The sequence below is a fragment of the Pseudorasbora parva genome, chromosome 16, assembly GCF_024679245.1.
Source record: "Pseudorasbora parva isolate DD20220531a chromosome 16, ASM2467924v1, whole genome shotgun sequence".
NCBI lineage: Eukaryota > Metazoa > Chordata > Actinopteri > Cypriniformes > Gobionidae > Pseudorasbora > Pseudorasbora parva.
In genome coordinates this window covers 26,753,416-26,778,284 of record NC_090187.1, presented here as the reverse complement: position 1 = coordinate 26,778,284, position 24,869 = coordinate 26,753,416, and the positions used below count along the sequence as shown (strand labels likewise).

General features: G+C 37.2%; 1 protein-coding gene across 5 annotated transcripts in view; it reads right to left on the bottom strand.

Annotated features, from left to right (window-relative positions):
* impdh1a (IMP (inosine 5'-monophosphate) dehydrogenase 1a) overlaps positions 1–23,921 on the bottom strand; it is a 29,236-nt gene extending 5,315 nt beyond the window's left edge. Inside the window, exons 1-15 of one of the 5 annotated variants that reach the window (XM_067419671.1) lie at positions 23,092–23,921; positions 17,162–17,260; positions 14,037–14,085; positions 12,331–12,432; positions 12,173–12,247; positions 11,812–12,018; positions 11,073–11,160; positions 10,791–10,990; positions 6,323–6,413; positions 6,086–6,181; positions 5,061–5,204; positions 4,804–4,948; positions 3,696–3,839; positions 1,286–1,369; positions 1,027–1,043 (exon numbers count right to left, since the gene is read on the bottom strand). In XM_067419671.1, the coding sequence (XP_067275772.1) occupies positions 1,027–1,043; positions 1,286–1,369; positions 3,696–3,839; positions 4,804–4,948; positions 5,061–5,204; positions 6,086–6,181; positions 6,323–6,413; positions 10,791–10,990; positions 11,073–11,160; positions 11,812–12,018; positions 12,173–12,247; positions 12,331–12,432; positions 14,037–14,085; positions 17,162–17,260; positions 23,092–23,324 (1,774 nt within the window). In that variant the 5' untranslated portion in view covers positions 23,325–23,921. Of the gene's footprint in view, positions 1–1,026; positions 1,044–1,285; positions 1,370–3,695; positions 3,840–4,803; positions 4,949–5,060; positions 5,205–6,085; positions 6,182–6,322; positions 6,414–10,790; positions 10,991–11,072; positions 11,161–11,811; positions 12,019–12,172; positions 12,248–12,330; positions 12,433–14,036; positions 14,086–17,161; positions 17,261–17,616; positions 17,964–23,091 lie in introns of those variants that run through there. The other 4 variants (XM_067419673.1, XM_067419674.1, XM_067419672.1 and 1 more) reach the window with 4 other exon arrangements.
* Positions 23,922–24,869: the final 948 nt, after the last annotated feature.

Here is a 24,869-nt window from a genome sequence, read left to right as displayed (position 1 = left end):
GCTCAGATGGCTGTGGCCGATTTCCTCTCCAGAAATGGGGGGGGGGGGGGGGGGGGGGGGGCTGCAGGCCGGACGGCTCCCCGGCCTGAGTCGGGCGGTGGGGGTATGTGGCAAGGGGGGCGTGGTTCAGCGAGGTCTGCAGCGGGAGAGAGGGCCGCGGGACGAGCGGTAAGTGAGTGGGTTGGACGCAGATTAATAACACCTGTCTCTTGTTCTAGTAATGAGCGCGGAGACGGGATAAAACACCAGCGGAACCGGAGACCAGGGAGAGAGAGAGTCGGACTGTTGATGCGAGACCCTGAGTTATCCGGAACCCGGAAGTGCGTGACCCGGAAGTGAAACTGAGACTGAGCATATGAGAAAACAGACACACACTGAAGTGTGCACGTTGAGATTGAGTTTGAAAATAAAAAGCATCAACAGTCCTGCCGACCCCCGTGTCCTCTTCCTTCCTTACCCTATCGAACTTGTTACAGCGTAATACTATTAAAGTTCATACCGAACAAATAAATGTAGTCGTGGTGAGCATAAAAGACATTAAAGAATTAAAGAAGTGCCTACATTAAAGTAATCCTACCAACCCCAAACTTTTGAATGATAGTGAACGTTCCATGGTGCTTTTCTGTCTTTTTTTGGAACTTGCCAAGTAATGCCAACCCATAGTTCCCATATGCATCTGTAGTATGGAAAAGAAAAGCTCTAAAATTCTTGATATCTCATAAGGGTGGATAAATGATGACAGAATTGTTGTTTCTGGGTAAACTATCCTTTTAAAAGCAGAAGTGGATTTCTTTCAAGATAACCTCCCTTTAGATGTCAAGTCTCAAAGAGTGTTAAGAGTACACAACCACAGCAGGACACTGGGACAGTGGATGCTAGTTCTGTCTCTATAATGTGACAGTAAGAGGAAACTAAAATGGTCTCAAAGCCCACTAAAAAGTCCAGACCTTACCACTGTTTACAACCCAATCCCCTCCACCAGAACTCACTCAGTTATTATAAGAGACATGAGGGATAAGTACTTACATGGCACAAAAGAATATCTATGGTGACAGCATAAGAGAAAGGAAGAGAAGACATTTTCACATTTAATCTCTACTTTTCCATGACAACTTATGAAGGGATGGACTGAGGGTCTCTGGGAAGGGAATGGCTAAACTTTTAGTTTTATGCAAATAAGAATTCTAAGGACATGAAATGTGTTTACAGCCATTCTGTTGAGGGCATGTGATGTGTGCAAAGGTAGGTCAGGTGGGTGGGGCTAAGTGAGTGGGCGGAGACTTACGAATGCAGTCCATGAACTCCGCCCTCAACCTGTGCAGACATCGTCCTCTTCTCAAACTTCAGCTCTCCCGAGTACATCATCGATCTATATGTAACGCAGGTGAGATTTAAACAGATATGCATAAAAACAGACGATATGCTTTTTTATGTTGGAATTTGTTTGTGAAAGACATTAAAGAGTCTTTTTTATATAGCCTGTAACCTTTGGTTAACATTACAGCCTGGCAAAATCAGATACCATGGATGAAAGCAATGAAGACACTTTCAGAATAAAAAGATGTTTGAGAGAAAGTACTGTAGAAATATTAGCACAACTGAAGACAGTGAACCAGCTGCTATTAGCTACTACAAATGATGGGAGAAATGAAGCTTTTCAAAGCTTCGAATCAAATGAACCAATTTCGTTGTTAAATGATTCACTGTTTCATAGCGTTTGAAACACCACACGCTGGTGACCCCTGCTGGTCAGAACAGTGTAAATGCAACAAAAACTCAGGCCAGACATGCATAAAAACACCTTTTACAAACACACTGCAAAGGTTTTATTGAAAGTAAAATCTATCAAATGCAATTAACTATTCATCTAATAAGATTACTTATCAAGTGTCCGTATAATATGTGTTCTTTTATCAATTTCTTAGGGCTTGATTTGTTTGTTCCATGGATTAGCTAAACAGGCCACCTTGATAAATCCACCTTGTTCATGAGTTCACAGAGATCGCCCACCAACGGTGAAGGTGAACCATTGCAATTTCGAAACGTTTGAATCTGAAATCATGTGACTGGCAGTTAAATACATGCTCCGAACCACTGATTCGAAACAAAAGGCTTGTAAAGCTTCATGAAGCAGTCACTAGCTACTACTAGGATGTAGGTGACTTTTATCATTTAAAAGAAGGGGATGTTCTCACTCATTTTTTTTAGTGCAGAATATCTATATTTTAAGTTTAAAAAACGATTAAATATGTATATCTACTATAAGTTAAGTCTATTTCACTCTAGAAAATAAACTTTTGTTTATGTGTATATCACAAAGTTCGTTAAAGCTACACTGTGTAACTTTTTTAGTTTATTCTTAGCTAAAATCACTTAGTTCTTTCAAAAATATATGTGCTCATTAATGTATATTTACTTCTTTCAAGTAATAATGCAGTCTCGTAATTTTATAATATACCATTGAAAATACATAAGTGTTGAGGGTTCGGATGGCGGTCGCCATGTTGCTCCTCCATCTTGAAAGTACATTTGCCAAAGAGGGACATTCCCGTAAATTCAAGCTTCGCTTTTCACGTTTTTACACTCGATGGCACTGTGTCGAATGTGAAGAGGAGGATTGCTTGAGGCTGCTGTATGATGATGGAGGATCACTCTTAAGCCCCTTTCACACTGCACGTCGGACCCACAATATTCCCGGAACATTGCCGGGTCGCCTTCTGTGTGAAAGCAACCACGTCCCGGAATTGATTACCGAATTCGACCCGGGTCGGGGACCTAGTAACATTGCGGGATATGTATCAGAGTCGCCAGGAAAGCGGAAAAGAGAATTAAGACGGCAACGCAACAGGCAAATCAACAAGACAAAAGTAAATATTGGAGTGGCCTTTCCAAGATGGAAAGAGCTCATGAGGAGCAACGGTTTTAAAAAGAACGCCGACGTTGCCTGCTTTCTTTTCGACTGGTAATATTAATTCAGCCTATTTGTGTATATTGGAAGTTTTATTGTTGCTTGGCTAATTATATCATGGTGTGCTGTGCATAACATTAGAACGACGTCTAGGATAGTTTTCCTCGCGTCAATAATGAAAAAGTATTGTTTACCTTATAACATAAATCAGTGTTCTATGACAGATAACATGAGATTAATATTTTAATTGCATTATAATTTGTTTGCCTTACGCTAGTGATGTCGTACAATATACACAATAACGATAGCACTGATAAAAGAACCTGATAGCTGATGTTAGCAATGGACTGGTTAAAAATAACGAAAATGTAAAACTATTATTCATTTTACATAGATTAATTTGATCATAGATCATTTGGTAAATTAAATAACTGCAAATTATAATAGTTTTCAAAAGTTACCTCATCACATGAAGCAACAATCACAGAAGAGGTCGAACTGGAAGCCATAACTAAATCGGCCACCGTAGGAGTTGAAACGAAATCGAAATTGAGAGGAGCAGAAACTATTATTCACTGGATGGTCATATACCTTTTCACCGCTAGATGGGGGAAAATATCACACAGTGTAGCTTTAAGTTAACTACCTGCTCGAGTTTTCCTAAAAGTTACTAATATACAGCATATAAGCTACTCACATATAGATGGCCTCAAATCTAATAAACATGTCACAAAACTCTCTTTTGTCAAGTTTGTCAGATGTCTATAAGAGAAAGTTGCACTCTTACCGCAGAATGGACAGGCTCTTTGCGCCGATATCCTGACAGCCATGTTGAATTCCAGCGATGAGGTATGGAGCAAACTTGTGTATCGAGCCTTTATCCTGAACTGAGCCAGAGACTCCCTGAGCTACCTTCACTTTATCACCTTCACTGGAAAACACACATATACAAACATAAAAACCCATTACATATTGCATGCAATACAAATGTTTTAATAACAGATGACATGATTCTTCAACTATGGGCACTTTTATGATTTTTTCACATTAAACTTTTTACCTATGTTTTTTTTTTATTTTTGCTATATGAAGGTCACATTAAATGTTTTCATCATTTGTTTACTTTTTACTATATATGTATATATTTTATTGTTTTATCCTTGATTCACACCTAGGTTGTAAAAACATGAATATGCATTGCATGGGGAAAAAGGTCTTTTTAATCTTTAATCTTAAAAAAAAAAAGTCCATTTGTTTTGGCATAATTTTCTCCACAACAAAAATAAAGTGAAATGTGATGCATGTGATATGTAAAGAAAAGTCAAGGTAAATATAATACATATTTATTTATTATTAAAAATATATTTTTTTACTATAAAGAAATCATGTGCATCAGTTCATGTACATCCTACATCACCCCCCCCCCCCCAGCCCCCCTCCTCTTATTGTGTATTTGGTTACCAAGGTGATAACAGTGTCAGTAAAGAGCATACTTGAGATTAAATGTGATGTGGAAAGAAAATAAAGTAACTATACATTTACATTGTGCATTATTTTCAACCAAGCATTATTTTCAACCAAGCATTATCCAACCAATTGTATTTATGCAGAAATTTGAACATTTTATTTAATTGTTTGATAATTAAAATGCTAGAAGAATTCGCCTTTTAAATGTAATTTCCACCAGAGGATGCTGTTACACACAATACATAATTTGAGAAGTGGCAAAAATGACACTGTGGTGAAAATATTCATGACTTTCAGAGAAAAAAAAGATAGTAAGAAAAAAAAAAACACAAAAACACTGTGCACATAGCCAAAATTTATAGCTTTCATAATTGAAGAAACGTTTTTTCTATTCATAGATGCAGTCATCTGAGTGCTAGAGTGTTTACCTGAAGTAACGTTTCTGACTGCTGTTGTTTTTCTCCATAGCGTCCAAAGAGCCCATTCCACGGTACTTCTTGAGTCGCACACCATCTGAGAAAAAATACTCCCCAGGCGCTTCTGTGGTTGCTGCTAACAATGACCCCATCATCACTAAAACAAAACAGGTAGAAGGGCACGGTCACAGACATTAAAATGTAGGCAAACAAATCCCAGTCATTAATAACAATGATCGTTCAGGCAAATCCCTCAGAAAAACACACACCTGTGGACGCTCCCAGCGCCAGGGCTTTGACAACATGCCCAACCGTCTGAATGCCACCGTCTGCAACGACTGGAACCCCGAAACGCCGAGCGTACTCAGCCACCTTATACACAGACGTGCCCTGCGGTCTCCCACACGCCATTACTAATGATACACACACATATACATCGCTAAATAACTTCTCATTCTCTTGTTCTTAACAATGAAATTAATTAAATTAAATAAAAAAATACTGTAGATGATAATCCTAAAAATCCTAGCTGTAAAATAATTTTTAGGCATGTATAAAGGATATTTGTATGTCCACATATACACATTTGCATTGATATATAAATAAGGTTATTCATTTATTTTCCAGCATCAATTAAGATAATATAGATGACAATGATAATCCCAAAAATCCTAAATTCAATTTTTTTTTGTGTGCCATTTTTAGACATGTATAAAAACATTATTTTTCCAAGTATGTCCACATATACACATAAATAAGGTATTTTTTATTAATTTATTCCTTCATAATTAAAATAAAATATATAACAATTGTAATCCCAAAAATCCTAACCTTAAAATAAATTATACATTTTAACGTTTTTGTTTGTTGCCATTTTAGACATGAATAAAGGCACTATTTTGTCCAAGTATGTTCACATATACACATTGCTTACATAAATAGGTAATTATTTAAAAAAAATAAAAATGTATATTTAATTTAAACACTTTTTTATTATATATTTATATATATATATATATATATATATATATATATATATATATATATATATATATATATATATATATATATATATATATATATATATATACACAGACACACACACATATAGTATTAAAAAAAGTTTTAAAATGAAATAAATGTTTTTTTGGTTGTTGCCATTTTTAAAGTGAATAAAGGCATAATTTTTCTTTTAAAGCATGTCCTCAAAGTTATTTCATATTTAGCTAACTTCTGGGCAATTTTTTACAGCAAGTTTGTCCCCTTAAAGTCATTAAAAAACGCATCCACACACCTTCCTGTGTGATACAGATGGATCCACAGCCCATGCCCACTCGTAAAGCATCAACACCAGCATCTATAAGATTCTTTGCTTGAGCAGCAGTCACCACTGTAGACAAGAAAAATAATATTTTACTTAATTTCAGTATGGAAAATTAAGCCAATGCACAATCTTCAAAATATACTGCAATACTAAAGCTACCCTCAGTTAATAAATTACGAAGAATCCCAAAGGGCAGAAAAACCTCACCATTTCCTCCTACCACTTGTAGTTCTGGGTATTTCTGTTTGATGTAGTTGATCATACTGATCTGAAACACGGAGTTCCCCTGAGAAGAGTCCTGAGACAGAACAACAGAAAAACCATCACAAATTATATAGGGATAAAAGCGGAGAGGTCCATCACTGAGTATGTAAGATGTTTGCCACAATTTTGCTGTCTGAAACCAATTTTGGAAATTGTAAAAGATTTATTTAAACCCTGCCCATATTTACCTGCTTATTAATTTCCTAGTAAAGCAAAAAACGTAACCGGTTCAGCCGTTTGATTAAAGATGTAAATGAGATGTAGTCACTCACCACGTTCTCCCAGCTAATTTGGTGCTAAGACCATCTATCAGTATGAAAATGAAAAAAAGGTCTGCACTATAAAGATATTTTTAATAGGTTCAAACAGGAGATACAAACGTTGAAGGCAAATACAGCCGCAACTATAATTTTTTACCTCCGGCTTGAACCTAATAAAAGTATTTTTAGAGTGCAGATCTTTTTTGCATTTTCATACTGATTAAAGAAGTCAAAAGTAGTGACAGTAGCTTCTGGCTACAGCATTGAACATAAATCCATAATCCATTGATCCTTTGTTCAGACAATGAGGTCATTATTTGGCTAAACAATACATCAGCATCATCTCTTGGTGCAAGTGTGACCTGCAAATTCATGTGACCAACACAGGGTCTGAGCATCCTTAATTGACCCTTGACTTAATACAAAGTATACAAACTTAAAAGCTGCAAAAGCGATGTATATGGTCCACCACCATTCAAAAGTTTAGGGTCAGTAATTTTTTTTAAAGGAATACCTATATGAAGCATATGCAATGCATTTAATTGATCAAATGTGACAGTAAAGACATTTATGATTATTATGTCACACTAAAGACTGGAGTAATGGAGTAATACTGAAAATTCAGCTTTACAATCACAGGAATAAATTACATTTTAAAATTTTACTGTTTTTACTGTATTTAAAGAAATATTTTTAAATGCAGCCTTAGTGAGAATGAGACGTCTTTCAAAAACATTGCTTATATAATGTCTGATTAAAAACAGAAGTCCTAGAGTAACCCTATATACTGTTTTTAAATATAGATTTTGCAGGATCATTTTACATGTCAGCCTTTAAGATTTACCTGCAACCCTTCCCTCAAACACCTGCCATTATTTTCCAAATAATGGAAAATAATGATTTGTACATCTTGATTAGCTTTTAAGTTAGTTCACCCAAAAATGAAAATCCTGTCATTAATTACATTAATCATCATGCCGTTCCAAACCTGCAAGACTTTCGTTACTATTCGGAACACAAATTAAGGTATTTTTGATCAGCTCTCTGACCCCTCCATAGACAGCAATGTAATTAACACTTTTGAGGCCCAGACAGGCATGAAACTTTGTTAAAATTGTACATGACACCAGTGGTTCAACCTTAATTATATGAAGTGACGGGTATATGAAGTATACTTTTTGTACGCAAAAAACAAAAAAAAATGTTTCTTCAATCCTTTGTCAGAGTCTTACACTGTTGATGTAGTGAGTGTTAACAGTGCAAGCGCTTCCAGAATGCCCACTTATCATTGACTGATGCTGTTCAAATGAGCACCATGACGTTTTGCCGTAGAACTAGGAAGCGCTGCACAGTTTACACTATAGCCCCGTTTCCACCAAAATTACCCGGAACAATTTGTACCAGGAACTTTTTTACAGGAACTTTTCTCCCCCCCAGACCTGCAGCTGTCTGCGTTTCGACCGCGATAAAGTTCCGAGAAGATTAGGCAAATTAGTCCGGTGATGTAACGTTAGGACTGCACGCGACTGCTCCTCCAAATCAGTGAAGGACATGTAATAATTTTTAAGTGTACCGATTGAAAGGACTGTTTACATGAGACGTTATCTAAACCGATCTGATGTTTACATGTGATGACTTTCAATCGCAATCATTTTGTCACATGCAGTTTGTCTGCCGCATCAAAAATGTCGCCGCTGTTTTCTCCAGCAGCTGAATGTGTTTACTGTAGCCATAGCAACTCTTAACGGCCACCAGGACTAATACAGTATTATTTATATCTATTTGTTGTAAAGTGTAATAATCATCCCAGAGAAAAAAATCTTCTGTCAGGCGCAGTTAAAGTAAAAACTGCCCGGGGCAATATACGTTGTGTCATTACTCCAACATTATCTTCATAACTCACGAAATAAAAAGTTTACCCCTCAGAAAAATGTACTTTCCTCTCTTGTCTTGTCAACATGAGCGCGGCGCGCGCCGTGACCCCGTCACGTCATGTAAGGACACACACTTAAAAGTAATCGGTCAGTTCGTTTACATGGTGAAAAAAAATTAATAACGAGTATGGAAGAGATTCAAGCTGTGCTGCTTTTGCTGGTTATGTATAGGTTTACGAGGTAATTAACAACGACAGAAAAGAGCACTAATATGCAGATTCAGCAGCATGCAGCATATTCAGAAAGCTTGTAAAGCTAGATTTAAAATGACAATATATAATTATCAGCTATTACGGACATTGAACGTGAGATGGCTGAGACGACCGCGCGCCACCAGACAGAGAGCAAGACTGATATTTATTGAACGCAGAACGAACCTCGCAAAAGACTTTTAAAAATGCCTGTTGAACTTAAAAATGCTGCGTGAGCTCAACCAATCAGCATGTTCAGCGCCCAAGTCCCGCCCTCGAAAGTTCCTGAACTTTGAAAAAGTACTACCCCGCGAGCAGGGCCGTTTGGAGGGGGAAATATTTACACGGAACTTCATTTATACCCTGGTTCCTGCGGTCTAAACACACGAAGTACCACCCAAAGTTCCTAGTTCCTGGGTAAAGTTCCTGTGGTGGAAACGGGGCTTATGTCAACAGCATAAGAGTCTGACACAGACTATAAGAAATTGTTGAATAAAGTTATTTAGATTAGTTTTTGTGTCCACAAAAAGTATTCTCGTCGCTTCATAAAATTAGGGTTGTATTAAGGTCATAAAATGAACCACTTTAGTCACATAGACAATGTTTTACTACCTTTCTGGGCCTTTAAAATTGTTAATTATATTGCTGTCTGGAGGGGTCAGAAAGCTCTCAGATTTCCTCAAAAATATCTTTATGTGTGTTACAAAGATGATCAAAGGTCTTATGGGTTTGGAACAGCACGAGGGTGAGTAATTAATGACAGAATTTCAGTTTTTTAGTTGGGCATTTCACACTTGCTTCATTGGGCCTCCAAATCAGGCCTCTCTATAGCGAAATAAAGTGTAACAATCTCAGAAAGTGGTCTGAGTATGGACCACTTAACATACATTGTGAACACAAAGCACCCTTTGATTCAATTGAATTCTAATTTAAAATACTTTTGGTCCTACACAGGCTAATGCTGTTCCCCCTCCTGACACATGGAAAAAAGAAACAAAATAGCAAAAAGTGCTATTGTTAGCTTTGCAGGTGTTTGACTGTAAACAAAGTCTCCTCTGCATGTGCTCTGCTTGTGCATGATTATAGAGAGGGTGATTTACCACACTGTAAACCCTAATGCTCAAAATAATTAACTGATTTGAGTAGAGCCAACTCAAATTTAACACATGAGTTAATTCAAATGAACTTATAGGACTATTTTGAATTTAATTTTTCTTTTGAAATCACAAAACTGACACATTTTAAGTAATCTGAATTGTTTCAATGTTTTGAGTTTTATGAACTGTTTTTTTTTTTAGACCAATTTAAATTTAGGGTGGATTAGAAACTGGGGTGGGATTTTTGTACAATGTAATCTTGCACGAAAAATTTATTTTAGCATTTACTGTCTCTTTTGAAAGAGAGTAAATGCTAAAATTAAGTGTTATATAATGTTTTTGTGCAAGATTACAATATAGAGTATGTTAAAAGTGCTATGCTAGGCTAATGCTATCAAAGCATTGTGTTATTAATTAGCAAGGTAGCATTTATTGAATTAGCTTGTTACTAAATTAGGAATTAGCTAGCTACTAAATATATTTAAGTTGATAATTTTATTTTAAATGTATGAATTAGCTTACTCAAATAAGTGTAGTTAAAATAAATAAAAGGTACAAAAATAAAAGTATGCTTACTTAAACTTTAAATGTCTTTCAAAAGTTGATTTGATATGACTTGTTTTTTTTTTTTTAGTTTTGCCAATTTATCCGGGTTTACAGTGCATGTTTGACACTTCTATCTAATGTTGGATTTGAATCCCTGATGTATTTTATTTGCTTAAAAGTGAATGTTTCTCATCTACTTGGGTGTTGGCAAGTTTACATCTTAGCAGAACATGATTTCTGCATGAGAAATTGGAATTCTGAATTCAAGTTCTGTTTGGAGTTCTGTTGCAGTTGTCTAATATGCGCTGCATGAAACTAAATCTCCAGAAATAGGTCTGAGTACTGCTTAAGTTTAACGTCACCCCATTCCCCTTTGGACCCACCAAAACTATCACATCCACTCCAGCTTGCATGAGTAGGTCTAGTCGGTACTTGTCGTCCTCTCGGGTGCCGATGGCAGCGCCACACAGGAGCTGTTTGCGAGAGTCTTTGGAGGCTAGAGGATAGTCTCTGTTCTTCTTTAAATCTGTACGAGCTATTATAGCTACGAGCTCATCGCTGTCATTCACTATAGGCAGTTTACCTGAGAGAGAAAAACAGGAATGTGATCAACAAGCTTGTGCAAAACATCACAACACAAACAGGACTGAAGTTAAGGCTCATACCTTTTTTACTGCGCTGTAAGATGTCATTTGCCTCTTTTAACGTTACACCTGCTGGAGCAACCACTAAATCTTCTCGTTTTGTCATTGACTGAAGGATTAAAGAGATGAATCATTCAGAAACTATTATCATTTATGGATTTTAGTAGAAGTCAGGACTAGTGTGAGTGTTTAAAGACAACATGAACAACATGAGAAAATGTGCCCTATTTATTTTCTTAATAAATGTACCTGTTTCATTGTGATTCATCAGTGATCAATGTTATTTTACATTCTAGAATATACAAAAAATATATATAACATTTTATATACACTACCATTCAAATGTTTAGGGTGAAGATGTTTTGAAAGAAGTTCTATTTAAAAAAATCTATTTAAATCTATTTTAAAATGTAATGCATCATTACTCCAGACTTCAGTGTCACATGATCCTTCAGAAATCATTCTAATATGATGATTTGCTGCTCAAGAAACATTTCTCATCATTATCAATGTTCAAGGATTATTTGAATAGAAAATAATTTATTTGAAATATAATTTTTGGTAACAAGTCTTTACAGACACTTTTAAACAATTTCCTTGCATAAATAAAACTTCAATCAAATCTTGATGGATCAGGTTCTGCTCTACATTTAGTTTCACCAAAATGTGCCAGTTAAATGAATACCCAGATTATGAAACATGAATTAATTTGGAATCTAGCTTCAAATTAAGCAAAGCTAAATTAGCAAAAATCACAAACCTCCTCCAGTGGTCTATCGTAATCTTTCTCTGACAGGAAGTCAATGTCTCGTGATGTAACGATGCCCACCAGCTTGCTGCCCATCTTGCCAGTTTCGGTAACTGGGATCCCGGAGAAACCATGCCGTACCTTTGCTTCAAACACATCACCAACAGTGTGCCGTGGGCTCATCACTACAGGGTCCGTAATGAAGCCCTGCTCAAATTTCTGCCAGATACAAAACATATGAATTATTGCTAGTAAGAAGTATATCTTCAAACCCAAAACTCCAATAAAACTATATTATCGTAGATCATTTTACATCAACAGGTGATCAAATACAAAATACAAAGTGTGTCTCTAAAACAATTATGTGACTGACCTTGACTTTCCGGACCTCGTTGGCCTGGAACTCAGGTGTGCAGTTGTGATGAATGATTCCAATTCCACCCATGAGCTACGGGACAAACCAGTGAATGAAATGAAAAAGCAATTGCAGCTTTGTGGGTTATATATATAGTTTCAGTAAATGTTACTTACAGCCATAGCGATGGCCATGGAGGACTCTGTGACTGTGTCCATGGGAGAGGAAATGAGTGGCGTCTTCAGGGTTATCTTCCGGGTCAGGGCAGAGGTCAAATCCTGACATCATAACACATGACCGTTATGAAAAATCTAAGGGGGCAAAGCGTCTATGTAAACCGACATGAGAGATGTTCTAATTTATGACACTTTTGGACCTTGATATAGGAACTGACACAAGAACTGGCCCCCCGGCTGTATTTCCTAAGGTTTTTTTTCTCCACCATTTCTGTCAACTATGGAGTTTGGGTTCCTCACTTAATATTTGCCAATATTGACTTGACTGCACTGACACTGTTGGATGGAACTGAGCTGGATGATGACATCAATGTTTTCCCCAGAGCTGCTTTACAGATGAAATGAACTCATTCAATACTTGATGAACTTTACACAGCTAGTGAACCGAGCTGAATCAACACTTAACTGAATTCAGCTAAATCAACTGCATCATTAAATCATTATTTCCTGTTTATCATTGTAAAGCTGCTTTGAAAAAATCTGTATTGTATAAAGCTATATTTTAATAAGGGTGACTCGAGTCTGCTACTTCGGTGTATGTAAAAATGACATTTAGTGTTTCATGAGAGAAATAAAATCATACAGGTTTGAACCTGCATGAAGGGGAGCAATAAGTCGAATTAAGTAAGTTTGAAGTAATACAATTACAGAAACTAAAACTGAAATAAAAATAAAGCTAAATAGAAATATTAAAAATGTATAAAATTATAAATAACACACTTTATAAAATAAAATTAACATTTTAAAAATAAAAGCTAACTCAAAATATTATACTGCAATAATATACAAATAACACTGACTCAGAGAGTCCTGCCAACAAATTGCATAGAATTGTAGATGATGCCATGTCTTATTTTTCTTCCTCTCTAACACCTGTGTCCTATCATTAACCGTAGCTCAGCGTAATCTCATAAGTGCTTAAAGAAATCACAAACAGCATTGTGTATCTGCGTTTACATCAGCAGGAAGCAAACCTTGCCTACTGGGAAAAGTCCAAAAAGTTTAAATAGACTCCTAAATTCGCAATTACACAATCACCAAAAATGTGAAATAACACCACGAACATGCCATAAACAAACACACACACATACGTAGTACGAAAATATTCCCAGAATAGGATTTTTTAATATGCAAATATTCCTAGAAAGTCTAAACCAATCTAATAAGAAATTAGCTTTTCAACAAACAAAGATAGTCCTTATTAAGTTTAAGTGATTTCCTGTTTAACTAAGTTATTAGCTTATAATCTATCCCTGAAAAGTGAATTTGCTGCATCTTTAATTAAAAATGTGTTTAAAGTTGTGGCTCCAAGGGGATTGACTGATATCTGTTTCATCCTGGTCTCGCTCTCTTTCACACACACACACACACAAACACACACACACACACACACACACACACACACACACACACACACACGAGCTTCACTGCCTGTGACAACATGCCCAGCACACCAGGGACTATAGGATGCTAACAGTGCCATGTTATCACATACTGTCCTGTGCAGATCTTCCACCTCATTGATAGTTAAAGAGTTTTGTTTCCATCAACAGAGCATCTGAGTTTAAAAATGATCCTTTGCAATAAATTGTCTACTAAAACAAGTGGAATTTTGTCATTAACCTTCGCCAAACATTTGTACTCACCACTTCATCGGATGTGAAGTCAATGAAGCCAGGCAGTATCAGGAAATCACTGAATGAGGAGGGACAGATGGCAGAGTTAGGCAACAATGACCTTTAGATCAGCAATTTATGAATCAGAACATTATCAAAATTACAGAATGCTTATACAAACACTCAACACAGAAAACACACTCAAAAAGCCGAATGCACGTTTATAATATTGATTTATAATAGTATTTTATGATTGTTGGTTGTCAGACTAAATGAACTTGATCCTCATGTCACACAGTGGAATCTCAGTTGTCATTAATGTCAGACTGTACGACTTTTCCAGAGTTTTATATCATCGACCCTTATCACGTTTGATGACTGTGAGCTGCATTACACGAGGGGCTAACAAATAAATCTCTACATTTCATTTTGATCATGGCTTATCCTGAAAAACAAGTCAATTTGACGGTCGTCGTAGGAGAAGTCACACTTGCGGGATTCACCGGAGGTCTAATATGATCGCAGCGGTCATTAATCTGCTCTCGTTGAACATGTCAAACTAACAACCAAAGACTACAGATTTTAGCCTATGGTCAGAGGAATCTTTTAGGATTTTCAAAATGTGTCTCAGATGACCAAATTGTGTCCGGAATCATACAGTGTGATCCTGGCTTAAGGCCTCAGTTAAATTAGGTGCCTTAGAAAAAAAAAAACGATGATGCGCATCTTGAGACAAAACAATGGCACTGTTTTTTTTACAAAATGTCAGTGCAAGTTGCTTTTAGTTAAGACAGCTTCAACATTCATTTCAGTCTGGGACTAGGCTTAAAGGGTTAGTTCACCCAAAAATTATTTTATCATTTACTCACCCTCATGTTGTTCCAAACATGTATGAGTTTCTTTCTTCTGTTGAACACAAAAGTAGATATTTTACAGAATGTTGGTAACCAGACAGTTGACGGTAGCCAGTAACTTCCGTGCTATTTATTTCCTATTATGGAGTCCATCAACTCCATATTCTTTAAAATATATAATTTTGGGTTAAACAGATGAAAGAAAATCATAAAGGTTTGGAACAACTTGAGGGTGAGAAAGTGATGACAAAATGTTCATTTTTTGGTGAACTATCCCTTTAAGCCTTGTCTGTGAGATACAGGGCATAAAACAAGAATAAAACAAACCAAAGTTGATTCTGTCAAACGTGTTAGCAATGTGTGACTGCTATACACTACCATTTGAAAAGTATAGGGTCAGTAAGATTTTTTTTCTTTTTATAGAAATTAACTTTTATTCAGCAAGGATGCATTAATTTTAACAGTTGTTAATGTTATCAGTTTTTAATGTATAATAGATTTCTATTTCAACTTTTGAACTGTCTGTTAATCAAAGAATCCTGAAAAATGTATAATGGTTCCCACAATTATATTAAGCAGCACGACTCTTCATCATTCATAATAGGAAGAAATGTTTCTTAAGCAAGAGAAGAAAAATAATTTGAAAAGAGCAAGAGAATTTTTCTAAAACCTGACCAAGCACAACCTTTTGAACGGTACACTCTAAAAAATGCTGGGTTAAAAACAACCCAAGTTGGGTTGAAACTGCACCAACCCAACAATTGGGTTGTTTTAACCCAATGGTTGAGTTGTTCTTACCCAGCAATTGGGTTGTCTTAAGCAACATTTAACCCAACCACTGGGTTAAAACAACTCAACCATTGGGTTAAAACAACCCAATTGTTGGGTTGGTGCATTTTCAACCCAACTTGGGTTGTTTTTAACCCAGCATTTTTTAGAGTGTAGTGCAAGTCGACTGATTGCAATGATGCAGTGTATGAGTAAATTAATATATGCATGTTTGCCTGTAGCATGAATATTCAGTAGCCACAAATGATGCACTTGCACACACGTATGTCTCTGATCTTGTGAAGGAGGAGTTATATAATCTACTTAAGGTGTGGCGTGCAGAGACGTCCTGTTAATGTTCTTAACCGGGTCACCAATGTCACACACACACACACACACACACACACACACACACACACACACACACACACACACACACACACACACACACACACACACACACACACACACATAGCCTCTTATTCTAAAGCAGCAGCAGTGTACTAAAAACGTGTGGGCACACTAAAAAATAAAAAATGTAGGTTAATTTTACACACACACACTACCATTCAAAGGTTTATGGTTGGTAATATTTTTGTTTTATGTTTTTGAAAGTCTCTTAATGCTCACCAAGCATTATTTGTTCAGAATACAGAATACAGTATTGTTATTATTACTTTACAGCCACTTTTGCCAATTGAATGCATCATTGCTAAACTGAATTCCTTTAAAAACATTACTGACCCCAAAGCTAAAGTGGTACCCAGTGGTACATGATGTTGTTAGGATCTAACTTCAGTTAAAAGCACTATATCATAGCTACTATTAGAAAGTGTTATACAGCATCCCTCACTTTAAAGCACGATAATGTTTTGATAGGGACTGGATTTATCATTCTCATGAGGATGTGTGAGAAGGCACAGTTCAGTGTCCCGCCCCATGTGGCCTAATACTCATAAAACATCCATTAGACCAGATTAAACACTCCAGCCAGCATGATAAAAATAGACACGGAGACCACTGATCTGCTAGCAAGAGTTTCTAGAAGGCTTGGAAAGCACATGCTCGTATTCACACACACAAACATGCTCATTTAATGCAGCGGTGTACAGCATATAAAAAGGGTCATCAAAAACCATTCTGCATTTTTAATTGATATTAAAGCACACGGTGAGTGAGCATGCTATGACATCTGGACAAAAAGAGACAAAAATAACCACACATGCACTTCTGCATTGTCCCATAAACATGGGCTGCATGTGCTGGGACTGAGCACTTGAGCTCCCCGTTGCTATGGAGATGCACAGAGGGTTGCCATGGAGCTGAGAGCCATCTCACTGACAGATGTCCAGAGAGATGCCTACCTAGAGTGCATGTGTGTGTGCAAAAGAGTGAAACTACACATGATAGGACCTGCTTTGACATTATGCTGTCCCTGTCTGTCAATCAGACCTATGATAGTACATGTGTCTGATTACAAGGCAGGGAATCTAAAGGGTTTTTGTGCGCATGATCCTCGTCTTATAGACTTACTTGTATGTGAGACCATCGCCGATGGCAAAGAGCTGCTGGGCAGTGAGTCCATCCTCTGGAACGTACCCAGTTCCTCCGCTGATGAGGTAATCAGCCATGCTACAATCATGCACATATGCAAAAAAAGAGGTTGTACACATGTAAATAAAAATTTGGTTTCAACTTTATCATAAACTGATTGCACTGCCAACCATCCAATGACAACTAGATCCTACATATTAACCAAACTGACATGTCAAGCTGAAGTCAGACAGACAGATAGATAGATAGATAGATAGATAGATAGATAGATAGATAGATAGATAGATAGATAGATAGATAGATAGATAGATAGATAGATAGATAGATAGATAGATAGATAGATAGATAGATAGATAGATAAAACAAAACAAAGAAATAAAACAAGCTGATAAAAGCGAGATATGTGTCAAAAATACATTCAACTTGCAACTAACTTGCTGTTCATTCTCATCGATCCAGAAACGGTTTAACGATCGGTTGAAAAGCGATCCATTAAATCCTTAGATCCAACAAATGTAAATCCACTTACAGGTTCGAGTTACTTTCTCTTTTGGACCACTGTTATGAAAATACTTCCTCCTTTTGCAATAGACAGTATGTCACATGATAACGGCTATTTTAAAGTGTCTTAAAAATCAACGCGGCGAACCGCAGTCTCTCATCCCGTACACACAGCGCTCAGAGGAGGGCGAAGCTGGATGAGGGTCTCGTGGTGAGACGCGCAGCCGTGTGTCCAGAGCCCGTCAACCGTGTGAACTCACATGCTACTGGACACGCTCAGTTTAACGAGTTGGAGAAGGAAGGGGAAATGTTGACTTGTTGAACACCCCTCAAACCTGTTTTTTCTTCTTTCTTTTTTCATTTTGCCAGTCATTTTTTTTCTGTTGTTGTTCCGTCTCTGACAGCGAAAACAGAATCATAAACAAATCGTGATTTAAAAAAATATATCCGTGGTTTGGATATATTTGATGTGTGTTCCAAATCGCCTAGCCTAATACATAAAGTATAGGCTACTTTTTTTGTTAATAAAAATAAAAAAAATAAAAAAACTTTTTTTTTTTTTTGCATGATGATGCATTTGAAAGTTAATGGCCAAAATGGGTCTTTATAAAAGTTCACATTGTTACCAGACAGTGACATAATCTTTGTTTGCCTATATGTTGCTGTCTGGGTTGTTGCAGATGAAATGTAACACGGAAAACAAATAAATATATAGGCCTATAAATATTTTATATCATATTAAATCTTGATTATTGGTCATAATGGTCATTCCTGACCAAACGCTCAGTTTCAGTCAATCTCATGTCAATCTTGAGTACCTATAGAGTAGTATTGCATCCTTCATATCTCCGAAAACTCTTTAGTTTTATTATATTTATAAAAGAAAAATGGGCTGTATGGAGTCTTTCCGGAAAAAAACAAGCGCCTGGAGGCTATCGTGTGGGCGGAGCTAAAGAATGACAAGCGCGCAAAGCGGTGACATCCTCAAGCGTGGAGAAACCCATGGCTATCACAGATAATGATCCAGAATCATTCGGAGGCTGAAATAAATTAAACAGGAGAAACGGCAACAGCAGGATGTCCGTCTCTGTGGTATGTACTGTATTTAGTGGCCTGTCAACATTTGTGTGTCTTTACTCGCAGTTTATGAGGACATGATTCGGTTTATGGACTATTGTATGCGACTAAACATTAGCAGTAGCAAGCAAAACGGTTTTGCACGTCAGACTAGTGTTACGTTATACATAGAACAACAATAGAGTCCGTTAGCGCATTTGAATGAAGAAGTACGCGATCGTGTCGTTTACTGATGTTTACTCACGCGACGACCCAACAGCATAGACATTTGAAGCAGTTTTACTCACCGGCTGCTTCAAAAGCAGGACCGAACCTTTATCGCTGGGACCGCTCCGTCAAAAACACACTTCTTTGGTATGATTTGGTGAAGTCCTGACAGCAGTGAACGGTGGAGATCCACTTTTGCGTCACGACTGAAGCGATGTTGTGAAGCTTCCCGTCATTTCTGCGTTAAAATCGGGTCAAATGCAGCGCTGCCGTCCCGGAATACTGTGCTGAAGCGTTGAAGTCGCTTGATGTCACCCATAGGAATAAAGTGGAGCGCGGCACCTGGATCGACTGGATCTGCACCTGAGTGTTTATGGCCATGCATTTCCTCTCTCGCTCTAGTCACGTGCACGCACCCTACCGGGAGAAGAGCCCGTAGGTTCCATACAAGGACCTTCCGATCTATTAACGTCAAGTCGACCCATACTCGAAAAAAACTCTCCGAAGCTTGTGAGAAACCGGAAGGAGTATTTTTAACACAGAAATACTCCATCAAACGTCCAACATTAGTTTTTGAAACTTTGTCTATGCTTAGGATGGGAATCCAAGTCTTTAACAGTGTAAAAAGCTCAGTATGCATGAAACAGCATTTCACCCCCCCTTTAACACTTTTTATTCATGTTTGTGAAAACGCGCAATATGGGTTGTGGGCACTGATAGATCTGGTCGTGGGCAATATTAGTGTGCATGGATCCACACTTCAAATAGTAGACCATTTTTTAATAGGCCTGCTCTTTTAAACATTCTTATAAACATATTTTTTATCGTTTTTTTTTTTTTTTTTTTTTTAATGGGTCATATAATGCCATTTTTGTACAAGCCAATATGATTCTTTAGTTTCTAAATGAAAAGTTTGTAATATACTTTAATTAAAAATTCTCCTTAGTATTGTAAGTAAACACTCATTTTACAATTTTCAAAAAAAAAAACTGTTTTCAGCGAGCCATTTCAGTGCATACGACTTTAAATGATAATGAGCTTTGCTCACCCCGCCCCCTCTGTTCTGTGAGAAGGTTTGACCCAACATGCCATGTGTAGAGTTGCTTTGACAAAAGTTGTGTATATTTTGGAGAAAGAATGGCAATGGGAGTCTCTGAGGACACTTGAACCCGAAACAAGATGACAGTCCGGTGAGCTGGACGTTTCTGAATGATTGGTTAACGTAATATTTAATCTATCTTTGTACTGGCAGGGTAACATTAGCGTAGTGAGATAGGAATGCTATGCATTTACTGATGTATACCTTAACTCATTGACAGATTGATGTTACACCTAATGTCGAAAAAAAAAATTGTGTAATTGTAGGCTTGTCACTTGTCAGCGATGCATAACGTTTTCTATGCAGTGTTACGTACAATTGTCAGAACTAACATTAGGTCACCACAGGAATGTTTCAACAGAAACCGTTATAAACATCTACAAAAGTAAGCTTAGTTTAGTGTTACCACGTTAACTTTATCACCAGCATACACATATGACAGCTCGCTCAGGGCGGGTCTGTGTTGAAACGCTTCTGTCAATCAACAATCGTGGGCGACTGTGTGACTACTTGATGTGGCACATAAAAAAACAAATAAGGAGATTAAAAAAACAAAAAAACAAAAAAAAAAACACTGGATGGATTTGTATCAGGATGGTGGTGTACAGGCATTGCCAACACACATTTCCATACAATCAACTTGTAAAAGTGCATGTGACCCCTTTAAGATTGTAAAACTGTGTGCTGGCTGTTAATTCAATTTTTTAAAGGATACAGTTGTCCAGCTATATTTTGCAGAGATTTAATCATTAATCATTTTTATATTCTAATTTTCAATCCGTATTGTCCTCTGGTTTCACAGAGAAGCTAAGGTTTATGGCTATAATCCCAGACTAAAATGCCTGTTTGAGCTGTTCTAACCGAAAGCAATTTTTTTTATGCTCGGAGTCGCTTATAAAAGCTACTTATTGCTTTTAATAATTGAACTAAGGCTTATTTCTGGCTTTATCTAAGCCCTATCTGTGAAACTAGACCTGTATGCTACTATAAGAAAAGTCTGTACATTTGCATTTGTTTTTCATTCATGTAATTTTCTGTGATACCTTGGCAATAAAATAAAATAAAAATCTTCACAAAAAATATTTTAAGAAATACATATATTATAAAATATCAGATTATATTTTATCATTAATGCTTTTTAGGCAATTCGGGGCTTAATTGTCCAACATTGCCTAACAAGGCATTTAGATACATTATTATTTATATTTTTTTATCCTAATATTAGGGGTTATGTTTTCTGAAGATAAAAATGTATCAAATTTTAATGTACTTGCCATTCAATTCCCTGAAAGTGTTGCATTTTTTGTTTTTAACAACTCACTGGACTTTAGTGTTGTATGTTATTCGTTGCAAGTTAGGCTTTAATGATAAATTAAGTCTTGATTATTACACAGGGTTTGTAATGCATTTTGCACTAGAGTTGCTCTACATTTAACTAGAGCCCATGAACCATTAAAGACCATTAAAAGCTCTTTGAACGCGTCTAACACCTAAATGACTCTTAAGTGGTTATACCGACAGTTGAATCTATTCCTGATGGACATTTAATCTTGCCCTCTCAACATACACTGACGTGCTGTTCTTTCCTTATGGGGTTTATACTAAACTGCAGATTAGACTTAAACAGTGTTTTATCAATGTAATCCAAAGTAGTCCCTTCTCATCTGTCAAGAGAGCCGAGTCTAATGGGAGAGAGAAAAGAAGTGGTGGAAAAATGGCAACGGCCTTTATTTGCTGCACCGCATTTCACATCTGGGCTTCATGGCACAGTTAGTTGGTAGAGAATATTTAATTTAGATGATGCACAAGAAGATGTGAAAGGTGCTTTGAAGAGCTTATATGGACACTGTAGATTGTTAGGTCATGTCTTACATTCTAAGAGTCGCATGTTCCTAACAGCCAAGCTAAGCTAAAGATCTGAAGTTCTGAGGAAGATCAATACTAAATCTCAGAGAGCTGAGGTGTCAACCGCAGACGAGACCTTTGCTTGACCCTCTGTGTCGCAGGAGTCAGTGTCAAAGCTGGGACGAGGTAATACACTGTGATGCCAGATCCAGCTGAATGCTCATGGGTTTTTTGAAAAGGGGCCTTGTATCCTGAGAGTCAAAACAACATCACAGCCTGTGAACATTGCCCACTATTATTTTGAAATTAGATTGTTGCTTATATGGGACCAAAAATGTACAGTAGGCTATAGCGAACTTAAAAATGCACAAATGTCACTATATTAGGAATAAAATATAAATCCAGTGCCATTTATTTTAGGAAAGTAGCACAAACACTTTTGATACGATAAAATTCAAAAAAATTTGTTAATAATGTTAGTAATTTCATTCACAGTTTCAGAACCACTGCAATGCAATGATATTCATACGTGTGCAGCATTAAGTGTATATCACGTAATACTACACATAATTATAACCATGATTAAAAATGTATTTTGTTCACCCCCCAAAACTAATTTACATATTTGTTGACTAATTTATCATTATATTGATTTATTCTGTATTTACAGGTGATCTATAATAAAGTACTATCTTCACTTGTTTTGACTGGACAAAATAAAGGTCAAAACAGAGCCGCCATACCTGCCTTCTTCTCCCCCACTCATTTACAGCTGTTATTTTTCTATTATTCCATCAACATTTTCACCACAATACAAATGTAAAATATAAATAAATGATTCACATACATACACAAAAGGGGACCAAAAGCAACATGAGTTAGACGGAACAGTATTAATTATTAATGGGTTGTTATAGACAAGTGTACACACATATATATATATATATATATATATATATATATATATATATATATATATATATATATATATATATATATATATATATATATATATATATATATATATATATATATTGTCTTCATATCTCCATCTCTATTGAATTTGATAAATATGATCTACAATAATGTCTTAAAATGGTTAAGCCAGAATTTGGAGAAAACCAAGACCTGCTCATTGATTCATTGATTCATTCATAGACCTGAACTATACTACTCTCACCTCTCTGGTTCATACCCAGCCTGTATCCGGGTGGCACTGTAGCGCTGGGCAGCCGTCTCATGCCCATGCCCATGTAGTGTATTGTGGGTAAGCGGGCCATGAAAGTGGTGATCCGAGTCTCGTAATGACAACCGTGGCCTGGCTGGCTCCATGTCCCCCACGATACGGCGGTAGTCAATCTGGTAGCTGTCCCTGTCCCCATCCGCATAGCGGTCGTACCCCTGCCCGTCCATATCAGCGAAATCCAGCAGGTCGTCCTCCACCGTGGCTCTGTTTGAGCCTGACCGACCCTTCCAAAAGTGCCTGATTTGTCTCTCCCCCGTCACCCGAGACCACCTCTCAGTCTCTGCTGTTGGCTCATACACCAGGTTGTTCTTTAGTTTCAAACTCTTCCACAACGTTGAAAAGAATATAAAAATAATAATAAGAAGCTGGATATGGGTGTCCTCAGTTAGATTTGTATCCAATTTGCATAAGCTATTAGCATCTTCCCAACCACAAGCCAAAGTTCTAGAGTGGTGCGAGTGCAAAGTATAGCTTATCTGCAGCAGTTCAGATGAAGTTGGACAGATTCTGATCAGCAGCTGTCAATCCCAAAATCAAAATGTCCAGGATGAGATAAAACTGACAGGCTTCCCAAAAAGTTCTGGTAGGATGTGTTTTTTTTTTAGTCCCGATGATCAACCTGCAAGAAAGACCAGATCACAGAAGCTCAGACAGGAGCAAACAGAAGTTAACAGGAATGTAGTCGAGCAGAAACGGAATGAGCCTGTTTCCCTCTCTCCCTGTTTCACTTCAACTAAGCTCTGTTTCTGACAGAAGCGCGTCACTTTCACAAAGAGGATTGCAGCATTAAGTGTGCATGTGTGTGTTTGTGTGTGTGCTTTAACAGGGGGAGGAACTTGTAGTGCTTGCATGGTGTTCAGCAATGGGGTAAAGGACAAGGGATGGGTTTTACATGCCCCACCTCTTGTTTCTCCAAAGGTAACATTGCAGTGCGCATTTGAGAGTTTGTATGGCTATAAAAAGAATGCATTTGTGTCAATTAAAATAAGTGTTTATTTGGGTATTATATACATTATTTTGTGCGTGTGTGTGTGTGTGTGTGTGAGAGAGAGTGTCTGCATGCACACAACTCTATCACTATGTGTATCCACAACCTGGAAACGGCTCTCACACAAACAAAGTCAAATCCCAGTGTGCATTGATGGAGAGTGCTCAGCCCTGGAGAGGCTTCAGGTTGGAGCAACAGAAGCAGTTGAGACAGAGAGAGAGAGGCTGCTCTTGACGGACTAATTACACGCAGACGCTCTAGAAGTGCACTGGCAAAACTGTGGCTTGATCAAACATGCCCTCTTGTTTGTGCGCACAGTTAAATAAGCATCCTTCCTTACATCAGACATTTGTGTCAACCTATTTATTGCGAGGAAAAGGCAGTTAGCTTGTGATTCAAGTTGTTTGTGTATGTCTGCAGGTTTTGGTAAGGCTCTGGAGGAGAAATGGGTTATGGGTACACAAATGCGTTTAGGATGTTACGTTGTCAAAAAGTCAGCCAGGTATTTAAAACCCCTTGACGTATGTGTTCGTCTGCTCATGGCTAAGCAGGAAGAATTAACAGACTTATTTAAGAAAGGCAATTTTTCCTACACTGCCACCATCTGGCAAACTCCCAACAGAACAGGACAGGAGGGTGTGTGCGTGGAAAATGATTAACTGTTGATGAATTACTGTGAACTGTTGGTGCGTATTAACTTTAAGCGTATAAACTTTAAGGCAAA